This window comes from Rhinolophus sinicus, chromosome 4 (assembly GCF_057876585.1).
Source record: "Rhinolophus sinicus isolate RSI-liver-muscle chromosome 4, RSI-T2T, whole genome shotgun sequence".
In the NCBI taxonomy this organism is placed as follows: Eukaryota; Metazoa; Chordata; class Mammalia; order Chiroptera; family Rhinolophidae; genus Rhinolophus; species Rhinolophus sinicus.
The window spans coordinates 68514028-68541505 of NC_142504.1; the positions used below are offsets into that span (position 1 = coordinate 68514028).

Sequence of the window (27478 nt, forward strand, 5' to 3'; positions counted from 1 at the left end):
TTATTAAAACCCCTACACTGGTTAAAAGACACATATAACTTACTGTAATGTGGTCTTTACCTACGTGTGTGTGTGTGTGTGTGTGTGTGTGTGCGTGTGCATGTACATTTGTACATAAATATACCCCAATAGCTAAAGAAATGATTCAAAGACATAGAAGAACCCACCAAACTGGTTAATAGTCTTGAGTAAAAAAAGACAGCACCTAGGCAAAATCCCAGACAAAAACTGGTCTTCCAAATGTGTTTTGACTAAGAGCTCCAACTGGAAGAATAAACTGTTATAATTAATAATGCACCATAATTAATAATTGCATCATTAGCAGTACCAATAAGTAAATTATGCATATTAAACTGAACATCAGTTACATTGCTGAAGTGATGCATTGCTTGGATATTTACTAGAGTAAATGGGAAAACTCATCAGAGATGCTGATAGATGTGCTGAGCAGATGACATTTATTAACCCCAAGGCAGGTGCCAGGCTTATTTTCAAAGATTGTTTCTCAGCGATAGTTTTTTACTCTTCCAAATGAAAACAACATGTTGAGGAAAGCTTGCAATACTTTGCATTCCCTTATACACGGCTCTATATTTTCCAACTTCATACCCGGTGTCCCAATGTCTGAAAAAAGTTATTTAATGATATCATCTATAATCCTTCTTAATAGAATTTTATTAAAGCACATCTTCGTAGGCTCCCTTGAGAATTTATGTTACTGAAGGACAAACACAAAGAGAGGTGTCCACATGTAAACCAAGGACAGTAAGGGACAAAGGAACCCCAAATGGCCAGGACAACAAAGACAGCCAGGCGCTTTATTCTGTGTGCTGGGCTACAGGAAGCACAGAATAGGTTATACACTGCTTTGGGCTATTACTGCTTCAAATACAATAGTTGTCTTTGAAAATGCAGAAACTTTTTTCATCATTCTCATCATCACCATCACTGCCAGTAGCAAGATAATAGCCTGGGTCATGCTGCTGCTGTTCATATTGCAAAGATGGGCAAATGGAAAATATCATCCGTGTGGGACTCATTATGGGTCTTGACATATGATAGAATAATAACGTTCCTCTCACGCTCCGGTGCTCCTGGAGACCACAGCATCCAGAGTGTTCATGTAAATAACACCCTGCGTAGCATCAAGAAACCCATTCATTTTTTCAGAATCTCAATACTGAACCTCTCTGAAGGGCTGGAACATTCAAACTTTGGAGTGGCAGTGGCCAGGATTAATTACCTAGTTCTCTTGAAAGCCCTAAGGGCCATAAAACAATTCTCTATTAGAATAATAATAAAGCCACAAAAAAAGTTGCCAGCAACTGCCATGTCCTCTGCCTTTAGTCTGGGTCAGCTCTGTGTGAGGTCCATTATATATGTATATTATTGTATTCATTCTTACACTGCCCACTATGAAAAGATGAAATAGCATTCTCTGTTTTACAGATACAGAAGCTGAGATTTAGAGTGTAAGATATGTGCCCAAGAAGCCTGGACTTTGACTCACTACCTTCTCTCTAAAGTAAATGGTTTCTAAATTACATGCACTGGGATCCAGAGTGGCTATGTGAACCACCCTATGGAAATCTGGTGCAGAGAACTGTCAGACCCAGACTCTTGTCTGACATATTTGAAAACTGCTCTAGGAAGTGTGCCAGGTAGTCTAGAAAATGATCTGGAGTCTAAACCCGAGGGTCCTCACTGTCCCTATGAGCTGGTCATTCGTACCCCTAAGGGTTGAAGACAGGAGACAATACCAGCACAATCTGAGGTTTACCCAAAGTGGCCTTCCACGAGACTGAAATTTCCTTTAAGTCTGTTGTTTGATATTTTTAAATAAGCACACAAATATTTCACTTTACTCCACGATATATTGGATTTAATGAAAACGGTATTTTAAAGATTTACCATGAAGGAAAGTGATATTTTCTTCCTGAAGGCCTGGATTCCAGTCTGGCAAGCATATGAAATGGAAAGTGGCTAGACAAGCACTACCATTCCACAAACGAGAGCAGCCTCCCTCTTCCCATTTTCCTTAGGAAAACTTTCCCAGAGAGAGAAAGGTCATTTGATTAAGAGTATATGGTAGCTAAGCTAGAAAAGCCATGACTTGAGAACAAATCAGATATCAAAAGCCAAATCCAAAATCCCGTCACATTAGAAACAATGACAATTCTAAAAGTAGTATGCATGTGTGTGGTGTGGGAAGGGAGGTATATGTAATTTTAATGTGCCAGAATTTTAGAAGTCAGTTTTTTAAAAAGCTTTGGGCCTCCCTCTCATCCTGCTGGAAACACTGATGAACAAGTGTTGACACTGATATTGTCAAAAGGGCAAATAAAAAGAAATACTTCTGTTGAAAGGACTGTTTTTTCCTCCTTTCACTTGCTGGTCTTGACTGTCCCTTGATTCTTTTATAAGGGCAGTAAAGTATTTAAAATAAGAATTCTTTCTTCAAAAAGGAGTTTTGTTTATTATAGGCATAGCCTTGATATTTTCTTGATCTGCTGCCTTCTCAACATCCTGCTGTGTTAAGATAATGAAGGAAATTTTCACTTCCTTTCCATTCCAATTAAACACACAGTGTGATCAGGAAATATGGTGAATGTTTAAATTAAATAATAATTTATTACAGTAAAAGACACATTGACATTAATCCCCCTCAAAACACTCTCCCTCATTTTGAACACACTTATCCCATCGTTCTTGCCACTTTCTGAAGCAGTTCTGGAAGTCCTCTTTCACGAGTGTCTTTAGTTGCACTGTCATGGCTGCCTCAATCTTCTGAATACATTCAAAATGTTTTCCTTTCATGGTCATTTTGACCTTGGGGAAGAGCCAGAAGTAGCACAGTGCTAGATCTGGTGAATGAGGTGGATGAGGGCACATCGTAATGTTTTTATTTGACAGAAATTGCTGTATCAGAAGTGGTGTGTGACATGGAGCCTTTATATTGTGATCACAAAATACAGTGAATGCTGCTGCTGAGTGTCATCCAGTGGAAAAGCAGGGCTCTTCAATATGGGAAGTGCTGCGACGAGCCTTAGTAACAGCATGTGACAAGTTTCAACTTGTTCAGTGCAGTCAGTCAGGTGTGAGCTATAGTTGAGAGAAGGTGTGTTTTAAAGTTTGCCATGAATAATCCTCCATCATGACAATGCTCCGTGTCACACATTGCTTCTGGTACGGTGGTATCTGTCAAATAAAAACCTTATGGTGTGTCCTCATCCACCTTATTCACTGGCTCTGGCACCGTGCAACTTCTGGCTCTTCCCCAGAGTCAAAATGATTCAGGACATTGAGGTAGCCATGACAGCACAACTACAGACACTCACAAAAGAAGACTTCCAGAACTGCTTCAGAAAGTGGCAAGAAAGATGGGATAAAAGCATTTGAAGTGATGGGGAATATTTTGAGGGAGATTAATGGCAATGTCTTTTACTGTAATAATTTTTTTTAATTTAAAAGTTCTCCATATCGTTTGATCACACCTCGTATATTAGAACACACCCATAAATATTTAAAAAAATACTCTCACAAATACTAAGTATTTTACAGTATTCTAAAAATACTTATTTGCAAGAGACTAATCTAAAGTCAATCAAAAAAATATCACACAGCAAAGCAACATGGCCTTTTGCCTACAAACTCTGAATGGAATTCACTGGTCTTTTAAAAATATAAAGAGTTGGAATTAATCTTGATGCCTTACATTCTGAATTGTAGTAACACTTTTCTAAAGCAAGTAAGGGGAAGATAATAAAAATATCACAATTGCAACAGTATTCAATGAATAGCTACTACATGTATAGTTCCATGTTGGCCACTTGGGTAAAGAGAAATACCTAGTGAAACAGATATTGTCACTCAGTTTTGATAAATATTTTTAAAACATCCAGGTCTTTTCCATGCTTATTAATATCAAGGATGAATTAATTTATTGTAAAATTGAGATACCTTTCATTATAGAAAAGGCAAGAATAATTTAATTCATCAATATAAAATCTTTCATGTAAAGATCTTTGACATTTTTTAAAACTGCAGGCACATCCTTTATACCAGTATTTTGCATCCTTTACTGACATTTTGGTTTATTTTGAGCTCAAAACTTTAGTTTCGGCATTCTTTTTTGGACATGCACAATGCACCAGATTAATAATAAAATTAAAGAGTATATTTCCTAAAATATAAAATTTTAATTTATGCTTTTCAAGACAGAAAGCCTTATGCCTTAAGCAATAAAAGGCAGTTAAATACATTGTTTTGTTTTCCTTTATCACAGAGTTGATAGAAAGAGAAAACACAAAAGAATACTGACAAATTATTCTCTTATATTAAAAAACTTTTACATAGAAATCCTAAAGTTTACGAAGTAAAAATGGAAAACAATACTATTACAGTGCAGTATACATCTTCTAAAATATATTATTTCTGAAACCAAATGCTTGACATTTGACTCAGCATTCCTTCCAAAAAATGATAAGAAAGGAACAGAATCTCCCATGGCAGTCCTGTATCCTCTCACCATTTTCTTGTAACTATACTGTTTTATAGATGAAACTGCCATAGCAAAATGACAAATATAACACATAAAAGAACAAAAAAGGGCAATAAATCACCAGTGACACTACAGCCCATTAAAATGCATTCAGCTGGTGTTGCAGGAAGAATAAAAATTTCCCCTCACTTTACATTCTTTCTAGTTGAAAAAGAATTTTAGAATCTTCAAACAACCCTTATGAGAAATTCCAACTAAATTTTCCTCATACTAACTTTCTATATTGGCCCCCATGGCCCAAATATATAGCAGTGTTATCCCTGTTCACTATTGAGTAAGAAATGCCCAGGATAGGGTATATGAATTGTTAACCCTCCGTCTACATATGACATTGCTGAAAACACCAGCATACCTAGTCAGAAAATGGTAGTTCTAACTCAGCCATTATTTCCAATAAATTGATTGTCAGCTTAAATGAAGAGTTTGACCACTGTTACTTACAAAGAAGCCAAAAGAGGGATTTTCTTCCCTTAATATTACCCAAAGTTTACTCAAAAGGTCAAATCAAAGCTCCTGACACTGCAAATAACTCAGGTATCATATAGATATTACATTTTAGAGTACAACTGAATTTATGTTAACTTACTTCATTACGCACTTATTATTACAAATAGCTCAAGATATTGGTAAATCCGTTCAAGTAGAGTATTTATCGAACTGTTTATGTTAGTCTTCCTAAAGATGATAAATGCAAATTCCATGAGAGCAAAGAGCACATATTACACTTCTCGAATCCTCCTCTCTTAACACAGAGTTAATCGCACATCAAGCTCTTCAAGTTCAGGATGACAGAATGAACCAACCCTTCCCTCCTAAAGCAGAGACAATGAATACCCTTGGCGCAGTGCAGAACACAGCTCCCTACAGCTAAGTATTTCAAAGATGGAAAGGTCGTAACTTATTTCTATTAGAACTGAACTGTGTGCACTTCCTAAAAGTGTCCCCTGGGAGGATGACCATCGGAGGACTAGGTGACACTCGGTCCCGCTGCACTTCCCAGAGTCCCACTAAGCCTGCTTGACAGCAGTCACAATTGGGAACTCCTCTGTGTTTGGAAAAAAACACACAAAAACACACACAAGTGGTGTGGAAATTAGTTCACACCTTTAAGGCAATTTTATCTTTTTACAAATGAATTCATTCCATTGGAAATTATAGCTGGTCTCTGAGTGCCTTTCAAGTGCCAAGGGCTGAGTGGCAGGTTGTGGAAAGTATAAAAATATATAAAATATGGACCCTGTAGTAGTAGATAAGAATATTTCTATACATATTTCATAGTAGACACAATAAAAAATCTATAATACAACACTTTATGAGTCTAATGACTAAACTCTTTGAAAGAGCAAAATATAACTGTCTGCAGCTAAAGGTGGTAAGGTTTTATCTCAGTGCCCATAGATTCAAACAATATTTCTGAGTTTTATTATCCTTTCTGTGCTTTGCCAGTTTTGATTCATATACATACCCCAGTAAATAGCTCTCAAAATAAATGACGTGGATATTTCAGGGAAGAGGTTGAATGAAACCATTCCATCTCTAAGGCACTCAAAGTTCTTTTGATATGTTTGAACCTGTCCCTTCAGTCCCTTATCATGTGCTCTTCCATGTTGATTGTAGATTATGAGTAACCCAGGGCCTGCACTTAAACTGTATTAATTTCCTGGCATTCAGCTCTTCTGTTCATAAACACTCACTTTGTTCTTTTTTTTCTGGTGGGTGATTTTCCATTTCTTAGAGTTTACTTGCTTCAGCCTTTTGGCCTCTTTCATCTCTCCTCCAATGTTTCCAGTGTGGTTGGAGTATATAGTGCAAACTTAAACCTCCCTGCCCCTCTTGAAAACATCTCCACTGCTTCCCACTGCTCCTGGGATCGGGACCAATGTCGTTAACGTCAGCCTCTGCCTGCTTGCACCCCCTGACTGCTCACCATACATTCTTACAGCCATGATGGCCTTTTTTCAGTTCTTCATTTTTGGGCATGCGACTCCCCACTGCAGGACCTCTGTATTTGCTGTTCCTGCCACTGACTAAGCTAAAGTTCGGGGAACGATCCTACCATCTTCAAACCATATCCAGTTGGCTGAGCTACTCACTGTGGCTAAGACTTGATTTCAGTTTTATCTTCATTTTACAAATGGAGAGCCTTGGGTCCACAGAAGCACAAACGCCACCTATCTGCATTTAGCCTTGTCACAGCCCATTGCTCACAGAGTCCCAAGGACCTAGTGGCTGGGTCTGACAGGTGAAGGAAGAGCAGTGGGCAGTCTGACAGTGGGAGCAGAACACAGATAATGTTGGTATGAGGGGGTGGCCCACTCTTTAAAACAATTAAATTAAAATTAAAGCTTTCTTATGGTTTTTGCGAAGAGAAATGGCTGCTTAAAATTGTGCTTTTATAAATGGGTTGAAAAACCACGGGTCTATTTTATTTGCAATGGAAAGATATACTAATTTAAAAAACACACACTATAAAGAAGAGACATATTTTTCAATTGAGTAATACAAAATCAGTCAAAAGTAGGCAAAATAACGAATTTGAAAAGATTGTTGCCTTCATTCAAAACTTGTGCAAAATTTACTCATGGCAGTGATTAAAGCTATACAATCCCTAGGAATAAATTTAATAAGAAAAATCATCAGCGTTCATCATTCCGTAAATAATTTTGAATACCCTCTGGGTGCCTAAGGGAGTACACTGGGATGAAAACAGACAGTTAAAGCCCTGCTCCAACCACATTCTGGGAGGGATACACAAAGTCATCAGAGAACTTCAAAAAGCAGCAGAGTGATGGGCTAGACGGCGGCTGGGGGGCATCCAGGTCCACTGCACTTCAGGGATGTGGTCTGGGGAGGCCTCTGGGGAAATGATCTTTGTGCTGAATCCTGACTGTTGAGAAGGAGCTGGTAATAGGAAGACTGGGGGAAAGAGGCTTCAGTCAGAGGGAACAGCAGTGTAAACCACTGGCTCATGATCCAGTTTGCTGTTTTGGAGAAACAGAAAGAAGATCAGCACTGAAAGTGAGAGCGTGATATGAGACGAGGGCTAAGTGCAAGATCAGGGCCAGATGGTGCGAATTCTTTATGCTGTGATACGAAGTTCGGAATTTATTCCAACGCAGTAGGAAGCTATTCGAGGGCTTTAAGAAGAGGAGTGATGGAACCAGACCTCAATTTCAAAAATGTCAGTCCAGCTGCTCTGCACCAAATGAATGAATAGGGAGCCATGACAGTAAGTCAGAGACCAGTTAAAATGTTTCTGCAGTAGTCTATGCTGGGGTGGTGGTGGTGACAGAGCGAGATGGCATTGAGCCTGGAATATATTTTGGAGGGAGACCTGACAAGACAGGCTTATATAAAAAACTCTAACTTTGTATTAGAAGTCTTATGACAAGATATGAATAAACGGAAAAATTTATCATATTTTCCACAGTTACAATAATGTACAAATTTAGTAAGATTCCAATGAGAATCTCGGGTGTTTTTATTTTGGGGCTTTGACTGCCTAGTGTGCACTGACCAGGCCACCTTGTTGATGCCTGGGATATATCATAACACAGCAGACGGAGATTCCTGCCCTCGGGGCTTATATTCTAGGAGGGGGGAGGGAAGACAGTAGCAAACACAAGTAAGTACAGAAGGAGAGAGTGCCATGAAGTAGAGAAAGTAGCAGCAGCAGCGTAAGGGACAGACTGTGGGGAGGGGATGGGAGGTGTCATGGCAGGTTGCAGTGTTAAGAAAGGTGGGTACTCAGGGAGACTTCAGTGAGTAGGTGGATTTGAGCAAAGGCTGTAGGAGGTAAGGGAGTCAGCCAATTGGTATCTGGGGAAGACCATTCCCAAGCAAGGGAAAAGTGGGAGCAAAAGCTCGAAGGTGGGAGTGTGGCCAATATGTCTGAACAACAGGGAGGTCAGGGTAACTTGTGTGGAATGAGGCAGAGGCAGAGGGAAGCGAAAGAATTAAAAAGGTGAGAGGGGACCCCTTATATAAGGCTTTGTAGGCCATTGAAAGAAGTGATAAATAGACATGGAAACATAATTTGTGAGGTATTTTTGACAGAATTAGGAGATATCTCTAGTTTTAGCATATAATAAAATATGATAAAAGCCAGTATAATCAAAGATTATGATAGTAGTGTAGAGAGAGACAAAGCAGATCATAACAGAATCTATATGTGAGAACTTAAATATGACGATAAGGCATTTCAATTCTGTGAGAAACTAATTGTTTATTTAATAATGAGACCTGGCCTAACTGGTTGTTTATCTGGAACAAGGCTACACCTCTACCCTGGCAACATTCTATACCATATCAGTGGTAATTCCTAGATGGATTCAAGAGCTAAAATTCAGGGTGATGGTTGAATAGTCTAAGAGATGTGAAGACCTTTTCAAGCAAAACAAAAACCTTGGAGAAACAGAGGAAAATGGGAACATATTTGATTATCAAAAAGTGAAAACTTCTTTATGCCAAAAGACGCGATAAGCACAGTCAAAAGAATAGTGATTGACAGGAATACGGACGAACATATACAGAATAGAAAATGCAAATAGCCAATACATACAGGCAACACCACTCAACTTGAGGAAAAGTCATTCAAATACCGTTGCACCCATCATAGTGGACACATTAGGTAGCAAACATCCAGTGCAGGTGGAGCTGTGGGGAAGAGGCTCTTAGCAGACACAGGTGGGAGGGCAATAGGCTACAATTCGGGAGGAATGGAATCTGGTCAGTTCTATATAAAAACAAACTTGCCTTTTGACCCCTATTTGGGAATCACTTAGAAATAAAAGTTATAATAGAAAGAACACATATAGAAGGCTGTATATGTATTCTATATATCTAAACTATATATTATAGTTTGTTGTTGTTAGGAAAAAAAACTGGTAAAAATTAGAATGTCCACAAATAAGAGATTGGGTAAACTGTAATTTCCATTTCACAGATGAACAAACTGAGGTACAGAGATGCAAACTAACTTGCCCACAGTCACTCTGCTGGTAAGTGGCACAGCTGGGATTTGAACCTGAGCCCATGCACCTACCTACCATACTAACCACAACTATTATAGACTGAAGTTGCTGCCCAGCCCAGAGGCCTGTGTTAAAAAGTAGCTCCTGAGGCTTTTCCAAAGGACCCCACAGAGCACTATTTGAGAACCAATGGACCAGTCACTTTATAGGTTTCCACTTCTGATGGTCTATAAGATATGGCAACTGATTAACGAGCATTTGTGAAATGAAGGATTTGAGATCTTTGCCTTCCCTAATATTAACCGCCTCCCACCCCACAAGTAATCACCACCAAATGTAGATTCTGATTTAGCTTCCTTGCCTAGGCTAAAAATCCTTAAACGGGATATGAATTGGATCTAGCACTCTACTTCATCTTTGTAAAGACGGCCAGATAAACTTGAGTTCTGGAAAGACAGTGTTAAGGCTTTCGGGTGTACTTAGATTTGGTATTTGATCTAGGCCCACTCATCATTGAGAGTCCCAGAAATCAACCTGGGCTGTTGGTGGTGGACTTCAATTGTTTCTTGTTCTTAAGGAAATGATGTCCTTCTCTGTGATCCAATGGCTATGACCACCAGGGGCATAAGGAAGACCTAAGGTGCCAAGGCTGGGAAAGGGCTGCTTACCCAGGAGAGAGGGCACAGTGACAGAAGGGGAGACCTGGCCAAACCACCTTAGGGCTTAGGGCTGAGGGAGTAGTTGAGGTGAGGGTGGAGGGCAGCGTTATACCATTGCATAAGCAGGAGACATTCACTGGTCTACATAAAACACCAAAGTGCATGTGCGGGGGCAAAACATATATCTCTAGTAGAATTAATCTGCCTGTTTCTGACATTTCTTCAGCAATGGCTGGAAGCATGGAAAGAGGAGCCAAGAACGCAGGTGACGGGATTTCCTCAGGACTGGGGATCAGCATTATGTGTGCTGGAGGGCAAGGCAGCAGGAGCCAAAGGGGTTCAGGGGTTTGTAAGAACACAACTGAAAGGTAGTGTAGGCTGTCAGGGCTGGGTGGGCCTGGGGGGCCCAGGAGGAAAGAGGAGACCGGAGGGTGAACAGGGGATGTTCAAACAGACGCTGAGGTCAAAGCATCCCAGGGCTCAAGGCACAAAGCCTGGACTCAAATTTATGTCCCTGACTTGACTGAGTATCAGACCTCTGGACCTATGGGAGGTGAGTAGCATCCCTTTCTGTTTCTTTTCTCAACTGAAAAATACGTATTTCTTGCAGGTGGGTGTCGTGAGGAGTCTGTGAAGTAACGCATGTGGAAATCTCTAGCACAGTATCTAGAACATGGACGGTTCTCGGTAAATACTGTCGTTGCTTTTCTTCTTCAGTGCGGATCTAGTTCAGTGACTTCCATGTTTTGTATTTTACACTAAAAAATCTCTATATTTGCTTTAAGAGCCACATTAAGGAGAAAAAGTAATTCCTCGGGATTTATTTCACGATAACTTTGCCTATATACTGACAAAGACTCTGTGTGAGCAAACTCTAGCCAGGCTCTTAAGAGCCCTTCTGACACAAAAGAACATTTGTGTCCTGAGGACAATTCCCAGAATCTGATCAAATACCCTCAATTCCTTTTTCAAATGTCATCAATCCAATAAGTCCTGTTTTTCACATGGGAAGGAATGAAAAGTGACGAATAGTCTCACCAGGACCAAACTCTAGCCAGGCTTCTCTGAGCCGTTTCTCACTTAGGCCTCAACCCTAGCCTATCAACACTTGGACGTTAACATAGTTTCTAACAGCTCAATATCGCATCCCTAGGTGACCCTAATCTCCCTTAAAGTGCCTGCCTGAGAAAACTCCAGGCTGCCCAAAGAACTGACTGCTTGCTCCAGCTGACACCTGAAGACAGGGACCCTGTCTCCCAGCCTCGGTGGGACACAGGGGCCTAACTCAGATAAGTGCTAGTTAACAAACCCAGATAGATTTCACATGCACCAACACACTCTTCCAGCTTTCATAATTTTTCACTTCCCTAATTCTACGGAGTCCCCGCTTGCCTCCCTCCCATCTTCATTCTTCTGTTAAAATGCCCAGTCACCTCCACACAAATCGGAATGGAGCTCAGCTCCATCACCAACTGTCAGCAGTTACCGAATAAAATCTCTTTTCACCACTTGTTAACTAATGCGCGGCTGTGTTCGTCTTTCACAGTACAGACATATGCTACGTGTATTTTTCTCAAAACTTGAAACTATGTGGGAATAATTGTTGGCTAGTTCTCCATTTTTAAAGTACTAATTATATCTAGGCAAATAATTTTACATGCTTTGATATATCTGATTTTTACTTGAATCCCAGGAGTTACTTTGTGTATAAATATTGTAGGGTACAGATCTTATCATATTAGATGTATGGGCTAACCAAAATGGATGAGAAAGTTTGTTTAAGGAAATAATTCTCCATAGTAGCTCAGAGTTGGCTATGTAATTAAATCATAAATAGAAGTAACTTAATATAAAATAAATAGCCTAGCCATATTTGTAAATTAACTAGAAAATCTTGAGGTATTTCTGGCATGTACAGCTTTTACTATTCTTCCCAAAGCAGTCCTATATTATAGACAATCACAAAATAAAAGGAATAAAGTAGAAACCAGAAGCATTTCCAGTTTCTAGAATTTTCTCTGTGTGTACTCTTTAGAGCTGGGTTTTTGAAGGTAGACAGGATTTTTATTCCAATTATATATTCTGTTCCCTTTCATAATCTCCTAAATCTAGTGGTTTATTAAAGTATTTACAAACAAAATAAAACAAAACAAAACCTGTGGTTATAACACATTAGTGGGAAATGAATCAATTTAGTGGGTTGCAAGAATAATTTATTTTTTAAATGAACAAGATGAAATGGAATAGAAAAAAATGAGAGTGCATCTTATTTAGTGAATGGCGTTGGTAGTAGGGATTCTAACCTTTTGCTACAGTTAAGTGTGTGTGTGTGTGTGTGTGTGTGTGTGTGTGTGTGTGTGTGTTGGGTGATGACGTATTCTCATTCTAGGACAAAATAGTTTCAGAAACACTCCCCAGTGCAATAACAGCACTGCTTATCAAGTACACTAGCATTCTGCAGTCTGAGCTGCAGCATTTATTCAGTGAATTAAATCAGCCAATATTTATGAACACTTTTTGTTGTGTCTGGCACAGTCCGTGCGCAGAACTCACGTCACCTGCGTGCTTGCTCTCTTTGGTGTCAGACAAGAGAGGGAGGTCCCATTTATATCAAGGCAAACCTAACCAGCAGGTACTGCATTCTGGGACAAAAGGAACTACAGAGGACTCACTGTCTTGTCCAAGGTTCCTAGTGTAAGTATAGCCTTAAATAGCATTTGGAGGAGCATGAGGTCAGCACAATCAAAACAAAATGAACAAAAACAGTGCTGAAGGCATTTCAGAATATATCCCTCATGTATCTCTTGTTTGCTTCTGGAAGGCAGTGTGTTGATAAAGTAAACAGAACTACAACTGTTCAATGGGTCACAAGATGAAATAGTGAGGTTGTCCCACTGACCATTCCTAAGCTGCTCAACACCATGAGAAAGGTTTTGAAATATATGTCCTTTTTCCCCCCATTAATTACAAAACTTGCCTTTTCTTAACTGCTAAATGACAAGTATGATAGTAATTTTTCATTTATAAGAGCATGTGTACATGTAGGTTTTGATATTACTAATGCAAATAAACCTGTTGCCAAGAGTCTGGGCAACCACAAAATGAACCTCTTTATAAGAGAACATCTATACTTGGCACACAAAAAAGATGCTCAACAAATGTCAAATTAGTGATTGAATGAATTAAGTGTCAAGCTTGCAGAATACATGTATTAAAAAAAAAAGACAGTGTTACTGCTATCAAAGTTGATGGCTGATACAATTGGAAAACTTGAATTTGCATTTATCTGGGTAAGACTAACCTTCATTAAAACCAGCAGTGAATACTGAAAAAAAGAACAAGAACAGTTTTTTTTTCTTTTTTTTCTACTGGTTTTTGAGGCTTATTCTAACACTCCATCATCTTCATCTCTAATAAACCAAGGTAAATGATGGAGATCCTCTGCAGCCCTTAAAAGCATGGCGGCCGTCTACCTCAGCTATGCATGCACCTCCGCAGAATAGTTCCAAAATAACGACACACACTGGATCGGAAAGCTTTGTGAAGGAGGTTGATTTATGAGTATCTTCTTGATCTTGCAAAAGTTTTAGAAAGAAAGCTGTCTTCAGAAATTTCACTTACTTCATGTCTCATAAACAACAAGCTTAATCTGAAGGTAGCACATTATAGGTAAAGCCTGAGAAAGTACTTATATTTTCCGTAAGTACTCATTTTATGATAGTGAGGCCAACTCATTTTTAATGACTGGCTGGCAAGACTGGTGCCAGCTCAGACATAATGGGGTGCAGACTTGTTGAAGAATCCCAGATTACCTTCAAGGTCGACACCTAACCCTACGCAGGGTGCCAAGGGCCAGTCCTGAAATGTAAAGGTTTTAAAGGGGAAGACCTAGGTAAGAAAGACGATCCCTTAAAGTACTTCTGTTGGGAAGAACACTTCAGAAGTTCAGGATAAGAAAGAATCTGTAACAAGCAGAACTTTAATCAGTAAAAGAAATATGCTTAAAAGAAACTTGAAAGCAAGGGAAGCAGACCTGTTATAATAAGTTTATAGCTTGTAGGCCTGAAACAGAGGACTGAAAACATGCAGAGAATTTCAATGGAGAAAAGCATGAAATTATCCTACATTTCTTTACCTTATAAAAATCAGTCTATATTTTCCTGAGTCTCAGTTGCATTACTTTCCAAAATAATAAGCTCAAAGAACAACCTAAACATTTATGAATTTTTACCGTGAGTTAAGCTTTACTTTTCTTCCTTAAATGTCCAGGTCTATTCCTTAGTTTCACACATACAAAACAATTAGTTGCTGGAGTAGGAATGACATGGAAAGTAGCTGAGTGTTGCTTATTCACCTTTAATCACGCCTACACTACATGCAACAAACTAGTCTTGATGATCCTTCGGAAACCAGAATGTGAGTCCTGCCCTTACAATTGTTAGAAATCATGACCATGGCTTGCTTTGGTTGCAGGACAAAGTCGTTCTTCTGGTTTTCTGACCACTCACCTTTGACCTGGAGTAATTTACTGGATTTTTTTCCTATATGAGTTTATACAGATGTCCATACACCGTTAGAGGCAGTAGGAATGGACAAGCGGATTTGTCTTGGTGTAAAGAAGCACACAGTTCAAGTCCATGACTCTAAGTAAGCCATCTGGTTTTTTAAAAACTTCCCTAAATTATTCAACACACTTGACTTGCAGAGGTGCCACTGCTTTATATAAGTACTTTGCTTTGAAACAAAGAACTACAAGGAACGCCATCAGCTGTGCTCTGGTTGTATGTAGACGAGAAGCTGTGTGAACAGTGTCGTCTCAAACAGCTTTGAGAGGCTTCAATTCATAACACGGGCAGACAAGATTGTGAATTGCTAAATGTCTGTGCAAACGAGACCCTACAAGGTGAAAATTAAACCTTTCTCACCCTCAAATTGCAAGGCCTTTTTAGCTTAATTCGGATTCCTGGGAACACATCTTTATGTATTTTGTTTGAAACCCTGTTTGTTGTCATTGCTATTTTAAGTCCAGCAAATTTCATTTCTATATAACATTAGGCTAGAAAGGAACATACCAACAGACAAACACACAATGGAAACATGCAGCGGAGTTGTGTTTGATGCATGGATATAAGTGTGCACAGAGAAGGGGCCAAGCACATCACTTCATTTAATGCGGGCACAGGTCTGTACCAAGAGTCTGAAACATTGTAAACAAGCCTTAAGCAAAGGAGGAAATGTAGAGGGGAAACAAAGCTGAGAAAAATGAGCAGGAAATGGGCAAGATGACTCATCTATACTTGAACATCTGACCTGTCAGTTGGTCGTCGCCTGCAGCAGGGGCGATGCGAATGTAAGGTGTTGTAAGCTGAGTCACGATTATCGCAGCTATGGCAAAGGAAGATTCCCAGGTCAGCATGCATGAGGGAAGAAAAAGCCAGACTGAAGCTAGGCTAGCAAGGAGAATCTCGATCAGTATATCACATTGTCTCAACTTTGTTCCAACAACAACAAAAAGAGAAGGAGAAGAGAAAACAAAACAAAACAAAACAAAACCCCATTGCAAGGCGTTGAATTTTCTGAATTCTTTTCCCTTAAACAAGCTTTAGTCAGACAGTTAGATTTCTAACTATGACACAATTGTAAGCTTTGGCTGCGATTTTTGGATAGATCAACTGAAGAAAAAAAAAAGTAAAACAAGTAAAAAAAAAAAAAAGTCCTAAAAAGAGCTCTAGACTGAAGAGTGTTTCCAACTGCTTTACAGTGTGATGTATAAAGATGCATTGCTAATTCTGATCATCCAAACTTTCAGCTTTTAAAATTTTTTAGGTTATTTAAAATTCTGCTTGCTTAAGTCACAATATTGTCTCTTCTTGCTAAAATCACCTTTGTGAAGTGTATTATCTTTTTTCACTAAAAACATTCTTATGTAGAGAAACCTCTCTGATAACTACATTTCATATAGAGCATTTCCATTTAGGAATCTCACTTTGTCACATTAAGGGAATGAAAAAATGAATCTCAAAGCTTCAGTTTAAAGAAAAATAAAGCTAATCACTGCCTTTGCTGTAGTTGTCATGGTTAACATGTGATCAAAGAAATGATTTAGATTCTTGAAGTGGACCAGGTGGGTTTCTCGGTTTGCCTGCAAAGCTCAGCAGTTGTGTTTAAATGGTTCACATTTATGACACACAGATATTGAAAAAAAAAAAAAAAGAAAATTAAAATGTCAGTTCTAACATGATACAGCTGGAAAATGATGCAAAGAAAAAATACTGAAAAATTAAGGACAGGCTTTCATGAAAGATTACTAATTTACATGGAACAGCCTGGGTGCTATTAGAAATGTGGCAGCGAGTAAAGAAAATAGATCATCTACCATCTGCAGACAATTAAATCCAAAACTGCTGCTGCATAATATTTTGAAATATCCCTCTGCACCATTCAAACAGTGCTGCTCCTTGTAACTAGACAACTGCAACAACTGGGTTTAGAAGTGGTATAATCGTCTTTCACACATTATTAATGAAACTTTCTAGTCTTGCTAAGTGAGATGAATAAACCAACAGTTTGGTCAGAGAATGGAGAATTCCCAGGGTATTACAGGGATAATTTTCTTGATATGTCATAGTATGCAACTTTGCATACTGATATAATAAATTGTGAACAGTGAAATATTATTTCTCAGACTCGTTACAAAGTTGGTACCAATTCCAAGTTTATACATATAACATTTGCTTGGTCATAGACTACTGTTGTTCAACCAACATTCCTGTGTGGTTTTTCATTACTTATAGGAAAATCGTACCTACTCTACTTTTGAGAAAAATTATATAGCCTTATACAAAACAGAGCAACTATCGAACACTGAAAAAAATAAACAATATAAACAAAAAGTTACTTGAAAATAGCTATGTTGGGCAGCCATTTATTCACAACTGAAAAGGAAGGCTAACTGAAATCTAATGCTCAAAACTCTCATGAACAAAAGTACGTTAGGAAGGATTTTTATATGATCTCTATATTCTGCCTTGCAAAATGTTAATTTGTCACTATTATTTCTACTTACAAGGAAAAAACTTGATTATGTCATGAATTACTTTAAAATACAGGTCAGCTGGCCCTCTGCCAGCTTTTGCAAATAAAGTTTTATTGGAACACAATCATGCTTATTTGTTTTCACACTGCTGATGGCTGTTCTTGCACAGCACTGGCATAGCTGAGTAGTTGTGAAACAGACCATTTGGCTCACAGAGCCTGAAATGTTTACCAGGTGCCTGTACATAAAAATTTGCTGCCCTCTGTCTTAAAATAGCTGTAAGAATGCATTAAAGAGAATATTGCTAAATTTGCTAAAATAAAATCAGAAATTCCTATATTGTGCTTTGAAGATACTTCTGGTGCCGATAAATTTAGGATCTACTCTAGGTACAGAGTTATGCATGAAAGAGTAAAAAATGCATCCAGTGTATCAGACTTCCAAAGTGTCATTTCAGTTGCATGTAATGGGATCTTCTAGAATTTGATGAACCTGTATTTGCCAAACTGTGTTTTACATGACTCTAGGGTTCCTTGAAAAATGAGTCTGGGTCAAATTAATTTGGGAAATATAGGGCTGAACAAAGTTAAACAGGTTTCTTATCCTTAGGAACTTCTCAGGGGCCCTAATGTACTCATGGCGTATATTATGAAGACTGTTGCAGATCAAGAAAAGAAAATATTGTCTCTATAAAATGCTGAATGAGAAATGTATATCGCATTGTGTTTCTATTTCTAAATCCATAGCTCAATGATAGCAGATTAGCATGTGTGAGTAGTCTTACTATATAATTTGTTTTCTCCTGCATTGAATATGAGTAATTAAAAGGAATCTTAATTAGCTTTACATCTCAACAGATATTCTTTTTAGTTCTTTTGTCAGTGTACTTTTATTCTGTAGCATTGTAGCCTAGAAAGGATGGTATTTCTTTGAACAAAACAGTGAACAGAAAAACAGTCCAGAGGAACTTCTCAAAGAGCCTAGTGATTAAAAAAAGAAACATTCAAATTTCTGAATATAGTTAAAAATTGTATCAAACAATGGAAATCCTTCAAAGTTTCCTGAAGGTCTTCCAGCAAAGTGTATGCACATTTCAATACAAATGTACATTAAATAAAATATTAAACTTAAAAACAGTGAAGCATTTTTGCATAGAAAATTTACCTTAAAATATAACCTTAGAATAATGGTTTGTTTTCTTTTTGTTTAAGGTTTATAATCTGACTACTATAATACCTTTGGAAAGAATTTAGCATATGTTCTTATGCAGTTTTTGTTTTGATTTCTAGCTACACTGCTGTTAGCCAAATCTTAACAAGGAAAGGAACAAATTAACACATATGACCCCACCCACCCCATACTCTAAAATCAAAGAACAAACAAACAAAAATCCCCCAAACTATTATGAACTCAAAATCCTCAAAATTTAAAAGGTAATATATTTATGTATCTGTACTTGGAAGTCTCATAGATTACACTATGCCTATCATATACTAAGCACTCAAATATTTTTTTAAATAAATGTATAACAAGAAAATTCCTAAATGGCTACATTGTCAAGGAAAAACACAATAAGCACCATGTTATGGAAAATATTATTTTATGGAAGATTGATGCAAACTATACAGTTTAAACTGATTGTGACATCAATTAGAATGAATATACCTCATTTAATAGAAGACATCTAATTTACTAACAAGACAGATTTTGATTTTTACATGTACCCTGTCAGTTTAGAATTGATCATCAATGAAGTCTTCTAAAACTAGCATAAAAAGTATTTCAACTCTACCAGTTACCATAAGGCAGCCATAAGTTATGAAAGTTAAAGAATAAAAAAACACATATACTAATTTCTAAGATACAGCTGGACCAAGTGGTCCTGAAAAGAATTCAACTATAAAAATGTGACAGTGATTAAAAATAAAAATAAAAATTAGATTAAAAAAAAATAGTTAAAAGCTACTATTTACTCCATTGTACAGATAAAAAAGAATCTTACATTTGGGAGGGTAATATCCAAACAACATGTGTATTCTGTCATTGTATGGTGTCTTTATCTTTTGACTCAAGGGATAGAATATTCTGTCATGAGTTTACCTACAGTGAATAATCAAAATGCAGTAACATATACCTATGAGGAATCTAGACATATAAATTAAAGGAGGATACATAAAAATATAGGCAATCCCCCATACATATAAAGATATGTAATAACATACCTTAGTTTTCTTCCTGTGTCTACTTTTTATGAGGCTTTATATTTGAGATGATTAGTATCAAAATATACCCTTGGAATATGATTAAAATAAGCACAACATTAAATTTATAAATAGTGTGACATATATCTTTAAACATACCCGTACTCGAAATTACAAATTATTTTCTTGTGAAGAAATATCCACCTCCATACTTTTTCTATGAAGATACTCGTCAATAATTGTTTCATGAGCACATTGAAATCTTCATAAATTTAAAACACTGCATAGGAAAGTAATTTAGTACCTGAAAATTCAATTAAGCCACCACACTGTCAGCAATGTGTGGAAAAAAACCAGTCAGGATGTTTGAACTCTTTTAAATTTCAAACATCTTCATTATATGATACCAATAAAATTATTAGAGCTGCCTATTTCTCTGTTCTGACTAAGTAGTCAAGATGGAATTGCTTCCTACACTGCAAAAATATTTTTCAGTATGTATGAATAAGGAAAAATGATGTTATTACAAAGGTGGTGAAACATTAAACTGCTGTAAAGGGAGGTTGCAGAATCTGTACATGCAGAAATTAATAAAAGTAAATAGTACCAAATAGTGCAGTTTGCCTGGAAGGAGAATATCTCCCAAAGTTTCCTCCTATACTGATTTTTATGAATAGAAATGACAATGTTATGTAATGAATATTAAAATTTGTTTCCCCTTTTCCCGTAAAGAGGTTATTTGGACAGAGTTTGTGCCTGTGCAAATATTTGCAAATGACTCAGAAAATGTGAGTGGGACATATTTAGTCAGTCAGGTCATCTAATTGCCTAATCATCCTTTGGTGAATTGAAAAACAAATTACAATATTGATTAAATCTAGCTGATGGAAGAAAATGATTCAAATCACCATGTAATTCAATCTATTGTGAAAACACCAAACATTAGATTTCCTTATTTACTAGTGTGTTATTTATATAATATTTAGCTATGTAAATGAACATGATGACAGATATTTCATTGTTTTCAGAGTAAACTGGGCAGTGATTCAATTCTAATAAAGAGGAGGACAGATACTTATACAGTGCCATACTATAACTGGCCAGAGGTTCAGCCAGGTGAAAAGCCATAGGATATAGTGAAACACTGGAAGTAGGAGTCCAAATGCTTGGGATCGAGCCTTGACCCATAGATTATTAGCTGAGTGACCTTGGTAAGCCAATTTGTCTCCAAAACCATGCATTTTCTTCATCTTCAAAATACAAATAGCAATACCTATCTCCTTTCTCACAGTAATGTGAAAGAAAGAAATAAGAACATGTGTATGAAAGTGATTTTCAGCTGTGATGGTAAACAAGGCATTATAAATTAGGCACTGTAGAACTGGATTTACTTTTTGAGACCTCAAGGGTAAGCAGAATTCAATAAAGCAATTTGAGCATGGGCGATGACCTGGAGGTCTAAGAACATCAATACTTCATTCAAGGGCCTCATAATACTGTAATAATTAATAGTTAATAGTGTATTACAGTTTACAAAACACATCAATGTCTTTAATTTCATTTGTTATTAATATATTTTTATAAATAAAGGCACTTAATCAGGTTATACAATATAAAGAATTGAGTTTTAAAATCAATATAAATAGATTCTTAGAAATAGAACTATGAGCCTATGAAGTCAAACAAAATACAAATGAGGTAAGCACCTCACATGATATGTGGCATATAACATGAAAGCAAGAAATGTTTGTCAAGCTAACTGAATAAAGAGGTCATATATCTTCATAAATAAGAATTCAATGAGAATTTTGAAACTGCAGATGGACACGTATGGTATATTCAGACTATGTTGCCTGAAAGTTAAACAATAAGATATTTTTATCCACAGAACTCATCAAGTGACTAGCACCTGATTAATTCTAGTGCCACAGACCCAATGATACCTTCTTGCCATCATGTCTAAATTAAATCACATAAACTTCCTCATTGTACACATGGTTACTCTAATGGTCTGAAAGAATGTATTTAACTACAACTGTTAATTTATAATGCCTCATTTTAATGCAGCATTTTTACATTTCTCAAAGCATATTCTCATACACTTCAACATGTGATAGTTAATACCACACTGCAAGGTTGACAAGATGACATGACAGCTCGGGCAGACACAATTACACTTTCTTTTTTTAGGAAGCACTGTGTGGGGAGCTAACTGTGGTTTGCCCTAGACATTTCTACATCTCATCCTTGATCATATTTTCTCCAGATTTGAACCAGGCCCGGGAAACAGAAGTTCCACAATATCATTTCCTGGTTCCTGAGTTCAAAGAGGCACACACCATCAGTAAAAAAAGCCCATGTAGACTCTATAGAGCCATTATAACTAGATAATCCCTTAAAAATGGCGGGCAATATTTTACTACCTTGCATACGAAGATTCACTAGATACAGTATTTCCACATATGGTACTATGGTTTAAAAAACATGTACTGAGATCATATAAAAATTTACTTTAAAAGAATTTTTATAAAGATAACCATTGAAAACTACTTGGAACACAGCAATATGACTTCTTATTTTAAAAAGTATCTCCACGAAAAACAGCCGGTCAGTGTTAACTGCCATTAGATCCTAATACATACATGCATACACACACATGCACACACTTACTTCAGTTAATATTTCAAGAAGTTTTGAAATATTCTCTAAAATCTTAAAGGGCATAAATTAGAACAGCATCCTACAATTTCAACCTACCTTTTGTGGCCACCTGGACACAGTCTATTTTGGTTTCCTGTGTCAAATAAAGAGAGGAAAAAAAAATCACTATTCATGTTTCATTTAAAACAAATAAAAACATCTGCAATTCTATTTAAATGCAGAAAAGGAAAGATCTCATTGTTCCAAGTATGGCATTAATCACACCATAGTTACTCCATGAACCACGCTCAGATAAACCTTCTGGCTCGAGTGCCGGTGGTGGCGGGCATTTCTGGAGCAAATGATGAGTGAGAAGCCACACACAAAATGTCCCTGCCTGGTGGCCCTGGCCTCCTTCTCCCTGTGCAAACACTACTAGAGAAGAACTCTGTCCCAGATTTCCCCCTTTCACAGGCAAAAGTCAAGTCTGGTGATGACACCCAGACCCATGCTGTGAACGAGGGAAACCACTGTCATACCTGGAAAACCTGTCCTTCTTTCATAGGAGGCTTTACTGTCATAGAGCTCTGGGTTGGTCTGAACTGGAAAGGAAAAAAAAAATATCAGAAATGCTTCCATAGTTTTTATTCTGTTTCCATCTCATATTTCTAAAGCTGTTTTCTCTTAGGGGAAAAAAAAAGATGCCTAATTTAGTCACAACTATAGGAAGCATAAGCTCATGTGGAACTAAAGAAATGGGATAGAATATGCTGAAAAGACAGATGTTGTGAATCTCACACAATTTTAAATGAGCTGAATGTATGTATTGTAGCTATACTATTTTCCTGTAAAATCGTAAGCTAAGCAGAATTACTAGCCAACTTTTGGTAACAAGTAAAAACTGAAAATAAAAACCATCATGTTGACAATATATTCTTTCTACTAAAACACATATGAATATATTCATTTCTTTCCAGTATTTCTCTAGGTGAAAATAATTTTCAAAAGCAAAAAACAACCCGACATTTGTTTAAAGTAAACAGACACAAAAGCATGACTATTTCTCACTACCATCTTATTTAATCTATGTCCACATTAATAACAGTAAACAGCCTATGTAAACAGCCATCTATAAAACTTACCCCATTGGCTCTACTAGCAGCTTGGAAATAAATTCTGTAACTTTTATGGGGTAGGAGGGGAGTGTTCCAGTATCCATTGTATGTCTTGTTATCACCAATAGTAAAAGGCTGAGCAGCTTGCAGGCTGTTTGCTGGGAATTCTGCAGCAAAGTAGTACTGAGAGTTCAGGATGGAAGCATTCTGGAAGTGAATTGGCACTGGGTAACACTTTAAGATTTCTGTTGTCTTTTTAGTTCTTCGAGGACGTTCTTCCTCAACAACTATTTGGTAAACACTAGAAAAAAAAGAGTATTATCAGTGATATTTTCTGATAACTGAGCTGATCCCCTTACCTTCAATTGCATGGACGCACAGGATATCCAAAATAAACCATACACTGGATATAGTCTATAGTAAGTGCTTAATACCTAATGGACACTCATACAACACTTGCTCAATGAAAGAGAGTTAAAGTGTTTGATCTTTCACAAAACTCTCTCACCCCAAATCATACAATTTATTGAGGGAAACAAAATTCACCATAATTATAAAAAATTTACATAACAATCTCTGCTGTGTATGTAAACAGGACACTAAAATAATGTTTTCCTCACATGTAACTAAAGATGAATTTGTAGACAATTAACTCAGTTTACCTAATAAATGAAATTGTATCGACTAAGTTTACTTTTTAAAAGGCAATGTATTATTTTCTTCAGTGACATCGGTATGAACACGTGAAGTTTCAACAAGTCACAAAACACGAAGTGTAATGACTCATACTAACTAAGGTTTAACTTCTTCGATATTTTCTTATATTCCTTTGCCCTTCACCATATTCAGTCAGGGGAAAGAGATGACATAAGAAAAGCACAGAAAAGGGATTGGAATTTCAAAAGCCAAAGCCTTGGAGTTACAAGCAGTTTCTAAGAGTAAATCATGAACAGGGCTACTTGAATTACAAAAGAAAGATAAGATGGAAATGATCATCCTTTGAAGACATCTGCAAGGACAGGTGTCCCCACAGAGTAGGGGATTTCCCACTTTTTCCTCCCCACCCTGCCAATGTCTTTGAATTCTGAAGTAACCTGAGGAGAATGGAAGAAGCCTTGAAGGGACGAACTTTTTTATTTATTTGTTTTTTATGAAGATATATACATTTACTAGAATGATGAACATTCATGCAGTTTCGTTGAAAAAAAAAAAGTTTGTAATACTGAGAAAAACAAAACCTTGACAACAGCTTTCAAAACTGAAGTCACATTAGACTGAGAATCCTTCTAGCAAGGAGGTGTATCTTTTTCTTGCCGCATCAGAAAAGAGAGACCACCTCAGGGATGATGTAGATGCCTGATCACTGCATTGTACACCTGAAGCTGAACAATAATGAATGTCAACTGCAAATATATATATAGTTACAAGAAGTGGAGTACAGCATTAGGAATAGAGACAGTGGAAATGTAATGGCTGTGTGCGATGTCAGGGGTAGTAGATGGGGGAGGGGGGTTGTCACTGTGTGAGGGATACAAATGATAAATGTCTAAGTATTACATTGTTTTGTACACCTGAAACGAATAAAAAAAATGTTAAAAAAATAAAAAGGAAAAGCACCACTTATCCGCCGGACAAGGCTGTAATCCTACCGTCCGCACCAGCCTGGGGAGGTCCCTCTCTGGGTGCTTGTCCATGTGAACTCTGCCTTTGCACTCAGTGAAACCACCCATTTCTGGGAGTACAACCACTTAGCACATTATCTATTACAGTAACGCAATGCAGCTACCATTCATCTTTTAATTCCGTCTAAACAACAGTCAACTGTTGTAGGACATCTGAATGATTGCTTAGTAGACAGATAGTCCAGCAGGTTTACAGTGTAATAATGAAGTGAATTCTGAGCAGTGATGTAAACGTCAAAGACAAAAAGGGAAATACAACTCTTACATCCTAACGTCAGAGACTTTCTGTTGGTCACATAAGATGCTACACCAAATCTGGTAGAATTCTCATTGCATGATGGATCTGACATGAAAAAAAGTATTTAGAAAGAGTGTGTTTTTCCAGGACCCATCAGTTCCAAGTCAAGTTGTTGTTTTTTCAGTCTACTTGTGGAGGGTGCAGCTCACTGGCCCATATGGGAACTGAACCGGCGATGTTGGTATTATAAGCACTGCGCTCTAACCAACTGAGCCAACCGGCTGCCCTAGGAAGAATATTCTTAAAGGGAGGACAAGGAACATGTTATAGAGGCAAAATGGACTTTGACTTCTCACCCCCTTCTCCCTGACTTCTTACCTCTCCAACCAGATATGGCTATTTTAAAATATATTTGCAAATTCTTTGACACTTCTACCATCAAGAATAGGGTTGGCGAATCTTCATGACTACATGCAACCAACAGAATGTAACACAGGGACGACGAGTAAATCTCAAGGATTTGCTCAGAGAAGGCCATGCATCTTCAGCCTGGCTCCCCTGGGGAAGCTAGCTGGGAGAAGAAGTGAGCCACTGTGTAAGGGGTCCAACGATTGTGAACCTGCCACACTGGAGAGGCCACATGCAGGCAGTCTACTTGGCAGTTCCAAAGAGTTCCCAGCCAACAGTGGGCATCATGCAGAGCCGGGTACATGGGCCATCTTGGAAGACCACACAGCTGAGCCTTCAGATGATGGCAGCCTATAGGAGGCCACAAGCAGGAACTGCCCAGTGATGCTTTTGTTGACCCACAAAATCATGGCAAAATAGAAGGGTGGCTCTAAACTACTACGTTTTGCAGTAGTCAGATATGCAGCAAATATTAACAAGGCTATCAGGTCATACAATAGCAAGAGTAAAGGGTCAAGGTCAAAGCAAAAAACCACTGCAGATGGCAGTTGACCCATGAAGAAGTTTAATCCAGTATGTCATTAAATACAAACAACGTTGACAAAGTGTGACGTTTCTCTTGAAATGTCTTTAATAGTGGTGGGGGACAGTGACATGTGCTCTAATGTGCATCTAGGCTCTAGTCCTAATTCTGCTAACTGAGGTTTCAAATTATTTTTTTGGGTCTTATTTTTTTTTCCCCTATGAAATGAGAGAATTATAGGGAGCTCTAAGGTGCATTTTATACTTTCTATTCATAATTTTTATTCAGCATAGAAGAACTACTCTCACAAACGGATACATCCATGGAACACTAAATTGCTTTGCAAAGGGAGTCTCCATTAAGTAAAATAATTTTTAACATTGGCGTCATCCTATCAGTCAGCTTTTCCAATTTATTTGCTATATGACATGATTTTTGAAATTTCACATTAAGAACAACTTCTCGGAAACCCATGTACTAGACAAAGTAGAAATATGGAGATAAATGGGAAAACATTGCAGGATTTATTTCACACAGGAAGTGCTAGGTCAGGTGCCTTGCACATGCAGGTTTTATTTCCCCACAGTACTGATGAGAAAACTGAGGTTCAGAGGTAACGTGCCCATTCTGTCTGGGGCACAAAGCTAATTAAGCAGCAGATGTGGTCTCCTGACCATCAGACAGGACAGCACCAGCATCGCCTGTTAAACATTCTTGGTTAAGGCACGCATGTGAAACGTGCAGCAGGGGCATCTTCACTTGCTTATGCAAACACACCCAGCACATACACCAGTCCTGTCTACTTCCCGTAATCAATTTAGTTTGAGTATTATATAGAGATTCTCACTTTTCACATCAAAGGAGCTATTGATGGTGATTATAACTTTGACCTCAATTCCTTCTTCCATCTGCTTCCTTGTCATTAATGCTTCCCAGGAAGGACACTGTCCTGGATTCTGCAGTGACACCAGGACCTAGCTGGTATCCTCTCCAACCCTTGATGCCTCCCAGAAACCTCCTGAACAATGGCAATGAGGACAGTGATCACTCCTCACCGGGAGAGCGCTCCCTCCTTATTCTAACTCTGCTAGCTAAAAGATTAGCAAAGCCACTTTAGGACTTTCCAAGTGCCAAGATCTTGAATTCTCCTACCACAAACATCTCTTCCTCTATTCCTTCCCCTGGCTTGGACTGAGCTTGTTATTTAAATGCTGTTCTCACCAACACACTGAGATCTTTTGTCATTCTCAGAAGATGATCCTACTTCATAAAAAGACTGAGATCCTTTCATGAACTTTCTCTCAGGGGATTACATTCTGTTCCCCCATTTTGATGTATTCTTGCTCTGCTCCAACTCACAAAAACATGTCTTCTGTGAAGATTTATAGTTATTTGTGCTCTTTTGTCAATATCTTAAAAAATCTAAGTTTGGGAGAAGAGGG

At 37.7% G+C, this 27478-nt stretch overlaps 1 protein-coding gene across 17 annotated transcripts in view; it reads right to left on the reverse strand.

Annotated features, from left to right (window-relative positions):
* The window catches only part of PTPRM (protein tyrosine phosphatase receptor type M), an 808815-nt gene that overhangs the window by 293921 nt on the left and 487416 nt on the right, over positions 1-27478 (reverse strand). For 10 of the 17 annotated variants that reach the window (XM_074340346.2, XM_019755746.3, XM_074340348.2 and 7 more), the window contains 3 exons: positions 23213-23486; positions 22188-22224; positions 15504-15578 (listed from right to left, as the gene is read on the reverse strand). In XM_074340346.2, the coding sequence (XP_074196447.1) occupies positions 15504-15578; positions 22188-22224; positions 23213-23486 (386 nt within the window). The remainder of the gene's footprint in view (positions 1-15503; positions 15579-22187; positions 22225-23212; positions 23487-27478) is intronic. The other 7 variants (XM_019755757.3, XM_019755755.3, XM_074340349.2 and 4 more) reach the window with 1 other exon arrangement.